General features: G+C 47.4%; 1 protein-coding gene across 5 annotated transcripts in view; it reads right to left on the bottom strand.

Annotated features, from left to right (window-relative positions):
* The window catches only part of LOC128136192 (ras GTPase-activating protein 1), a 143,774-nt gene extending 140,832 nt beyond the window's left edge, over positions 1 to 2,942 (bottom strand). For 2 of the 5 annotated variants that reach the window (XM_052775373.1, XM_052775374.1), the window contains exon 1: positions 1,769 to 2,940. In XM_052775373.1, the coding sequence (XP_052631333.1) occupies positions 1,769 to 2,238 (470 nt within the window). In that variant the 5' untranslated portion in view covers positions 2,239 to 2,940. Of the gene's footprint in view, positions 1 to 993; positions 1,037 to 1,768 lie in introns of all 5 variants that reach the window. The other 3 variants (XM_052775380.1, XR_008233283.1, XM_052775376.1) reach the window with 3 other exon arrangements.
* Positions 2,943 to 3,966: the final 1,024 nt, after the last annotated feature.

Raw genomic sequence — 3,966 nt, 5'->3', positions numbered from 1 at the left:
AAAGAAAGGATGCTTCCAAAATAAAACATCAGGACTGAAAGGATACAACTTACTATCAACATACAGCTAATTTAAATGACTTAACTGAGAATGGTAAAAAAACTGACTTGGTATTAAAATAGATGCATGAAAGAGAAAAAACGTTTCTGATTATTTTTAATTAGCCAGCAACTTTTTGTTTGTTTGTTTTTTAAAGTCACAAAAAGGATACGTTAGGAAGAAAAAAACAATTAAGTAGATGGAGGTATAAGTTTCTGAATCAATTTTTTAAAATCTATTTTTACTGCTTAGATGTTTTTATATTAAAGTATCTGCAAGAGCAAATACCCAACTACACAGTTTATGCTGGTCCTGCAAAGACTTCAATATCCCTTTTGTCTTAATAAGGTAAGTAGCCTCATCAACCAATACAGAAAATTAGAGCCTTCGCAGTCTTCCCCCTAGAACATGCTTTTTGTCAGAAATTTTGTATCCTCTTTTATGAAAGTTAACCTTCATTGCTATCATATGAGTTACAAGACAGCAAAATCCACTTACATTTGTGAAAGTAGTAACAATTACTTAGTATCAAATACATGATCATTCATCAAGAATTACCCCTCTTTCTAAAAATATTTCAAAAAAAACCTCTGCTTTGAGAAACATGATAACCAGTTCTAACAGGAAAAGCAGCCTGATCTTTCAGAGAGAAAACCAGAAGACCAGAATTCTGTATCTCTGACTTAATACACAATATTGAAGAAGTAACTTCACATTTACGTGCTTCTATTTCCCTCCTCAGCCTTTATCTAAACTGCCTGATTATATTGCTAGCTCTTTATGGAAATGTACAACTTTAAGACTATTCAAACGCTGTCTTCACAAAACAAAGTCTTATTCTTTATTAACTTCCACAAAAAGTCAAGAATTTAAAAGAGGAAAGGATTAGTAGAAAGCCTGTCAAGGTTAGAGAGATTAATTTTTTTTAAAAAATCATTTAATATTACAGTTTACCTCCTCCTCACAACCACAATGGCTTCTGAAATCTTGGAAATACCTGAAATAATGCAGAAGTTAACTCTGTGACACTGGAGTTATGAGAGAAGGTAAAAATGAACCCAAATTCAGATGGGTTTTCAGATGAACTTTGACCTATACCTTGAACATATCTGCCGCCATACTGTATCTTGAAACCCTGTTATTCTCTATACTTACTATAACTTCAGGAATAACATATTTCTAGATACCAACATAAGCAATTTAAGCCTTTGAAACGGTTTCATTTTGGGGAGAATAAGGTACCTGCTTGAGAGCTGTTCCAACATAAGCCTTGCTACCTGTTTATGTAAGCCTGCAGACTTCCTAGTTGGTTCATTGTTAAATCCAAAGGTTGTATTTAGAGCACTCACTAGTTACATGAACTCTATAAAAAAAAAAAAATCAGATAATGTTATATTTCACAAAACATAAACACAGAGCTGCTCTGCCTCTAGTGCAAGATTCTTTATATAACTAGCACTGTAGGAATGCCGATTAACCTAATGGAAAGATAAGTATAATAAAAATCTTAATGAAGACTTGCAGTTTCTTTTTTCAATTGCCTCTTCTCCCCAAACATAGCCTAATTAAAAACTTCTACGACACTTCCACAGGAGTTTGACACACACTTTCTACTGAGAAAAGGTGGGGACCCGACGCTGTGCTCCCCGCTGCGGCGCCCCCCCTCCCCGCGGGGGAAGCGCCCAGGAGTGGCGGGCGCCCGGCGGGGCACGGAAGCGCTGCTACTCACTGGTTCGTGGGGGGAGCGTTGAGCGGGATGGCCACCTCCTCCTCTTCATACTCCGGCCCATCCAACGAGTCGCCTTCGTCCACGGTCCCCAGCCCCCCCGCCAAGGAAGGTGGCTGTGGCGGCGGCAACGGGGGAAAGGCGACAGTGCTAGTTTCGGGTGGGGGCAGCACCCCTCCGGACACCTCCGGACCCCGGCCCTGGCCAGTTGCTGTCACGGCGCCACCGCCTCCGGACACCAGAGGGGCAGGCCCCGAGCCTAGCGCCAGGAGCCCCAGCGCCGAGCACAAAGCCGGACCGCCGGCGCCCGGGCTGCCCCCGCCAGAGCCCACTAGGAAGGGGCCCTGCGGCCCCAGCTCCTTGCCCCGGCATAAGGTGGGGTAGTGCTCCGATTCAGCTCCACCAACGGCTCCCACCATCCCGGCAGAGGTAACCGAGCCGTCCTCCTCAGCCCCGGCCTCAGCCGCCATCATGTCGAGCCTCGCCCCCTCCTACCTCCCCCCCCTCCGACCGCCGCACGCCGGGGAGGTGGCGACGACTTCCCCTTCCCCGCGCCTCCGCCTGCAGGGAGCAGAGCCGGGACGAAGGGAAGATTTCTCCAGCAGAGACGGGCTCCGAACAATAGCCGTCTGGACGCCTAAAGCAACTCCACAAGGCCCCAGCCCTGCTGCCTTATCCCCCTGCGGCCACAAGGGGAGCAACTCCTACAGAGGCACAGCTCCACGCTCTCACCCCACACCCCCCCGGGAGCCAGCGAGGGCGCGCGACTGCATGGGCGGGGAAAAGAAGAAAAGAGGGAGGGAACTAGCTAGCTAGCGACAGAGAAAAGAGCAGATGGGTAAACCGTACCTGTGCGTTTAGTGGCTCATTTTCTTTTCATTTCATTCTCATCTCAAGGCAGTAGCTCGCGGAGTGCGAGGTAGCCGGGAGAGAAGATGGGGGCAGGTTCCCTGCTCCCTCCTGAGGGGTGTAAGGGATACAGGGAGGGGAGAGAAGAATAAGCAGTCCCCCATCATCCCCGCCTCGGGGGAAAAAAAAAAAGGCAAAATAAAGCCACAACAACCAAACAGAAAAAGGCGGATCTCCCCAGATCGTGCCAAAGTTTATTCTTCTCCCGAGTTACGGCGTTGAAGTTGAGAACAACTGTGCGAGCCTCTTGCACTACCAACGCGTGAAGCAGTAAACACACACGTAGGTCTGTAAGGAAAGCAGGGTGGCTCACAGGTCATTCCAGCGCGAGAAGGAAAAAAAATTAAAAAAAAAAGGCAGGAATTTGCTCAGTGCTATGCTGCTGCCTAGAGAGAACAGGTCTAGTGAGGCACCGTAGCGCGGATGCTGCAAGTGCGGGGGGGGGGGGGGAGGGCGGGCATGCTTGGCGGGGGGCTGAGGAGGGGGGAGCAGATCCGGGCGGGGGGCGATGCCACAGGCACCGGCCATTAAGGGCGGGGGTGGCAGGGGATCGAGAAGAAATCGGTTTTCATGCCCAGCCGCCGTATACACGGTGACGAAGATCTTGCTGGGTACGCGCGTGCTTATTCAGACGGTGGTGTGCTTCGAGCTGCAAGTAGGGCCTTTCTGGTGGGTTAGTTTATGGATAAAATTGGGTAGTATTCTGACAGGATTTAGTCAGGGGTAGTTTTCAGTGATGCTCTGATACTTGGATCTAGACTTTCTCAGCACACTGGAAGTTGCTGTGCTTGTACAGTGGTTCGAAAATACTGCCTAAGAGCCTAGATGCAAAAAACCCAGAACGATTCAAAAGATCTAGTGTTAATTCATCACTTCTGGGCCTGACTGTCTTTACACAGGATGACAACACTGCTCACTGAAATGGGTTTTTGTATAGTGTGGTGGGTTGACCTTGGCTGGATGCCAGGTGCCTGTTGCAGGGAACCATCTGGAGACGTGAGCCAAGTAACAACAGGACACCGATACAGTTAAAGTTGTTCTCCCTTTATTGCCCAAATAGCGTGCTTATATACCTTGTCAAGCTAAACATCAGCTGTCCACGCGCCATAAGCTAAAATATAATTGGTTATACTAACTCTGTACACGCGCATAAACATAGGACACAATTGGTTATACTAACTCTGTACACGCGCATAAACATAGGATACAATTGGTTATACTAACTAAAACATGCGAAACTTGTCTCAGTCTAATTGGTCAAGATAAACTGCCGAATTAAGGTTCTTCGTGCC

The sequence above is a fragment of the Harpia harpyja genome, chromosome W, assembly GCF_026419915.1.
Source record: "Harpia harpyja isolate bHarHar1 chromosome W, bHarHar1 primary haplotype, whole genome shotgun sequence".
Lineage (NCBI taxonomy): Eukaryota > Metazoa > Chordata > Aves > Accipitriformes > Accipitridae > Harpia > Harpia harpyja.
This window is presented reverse-complemented; position numbering and strand designations above follow the sequence as displayed.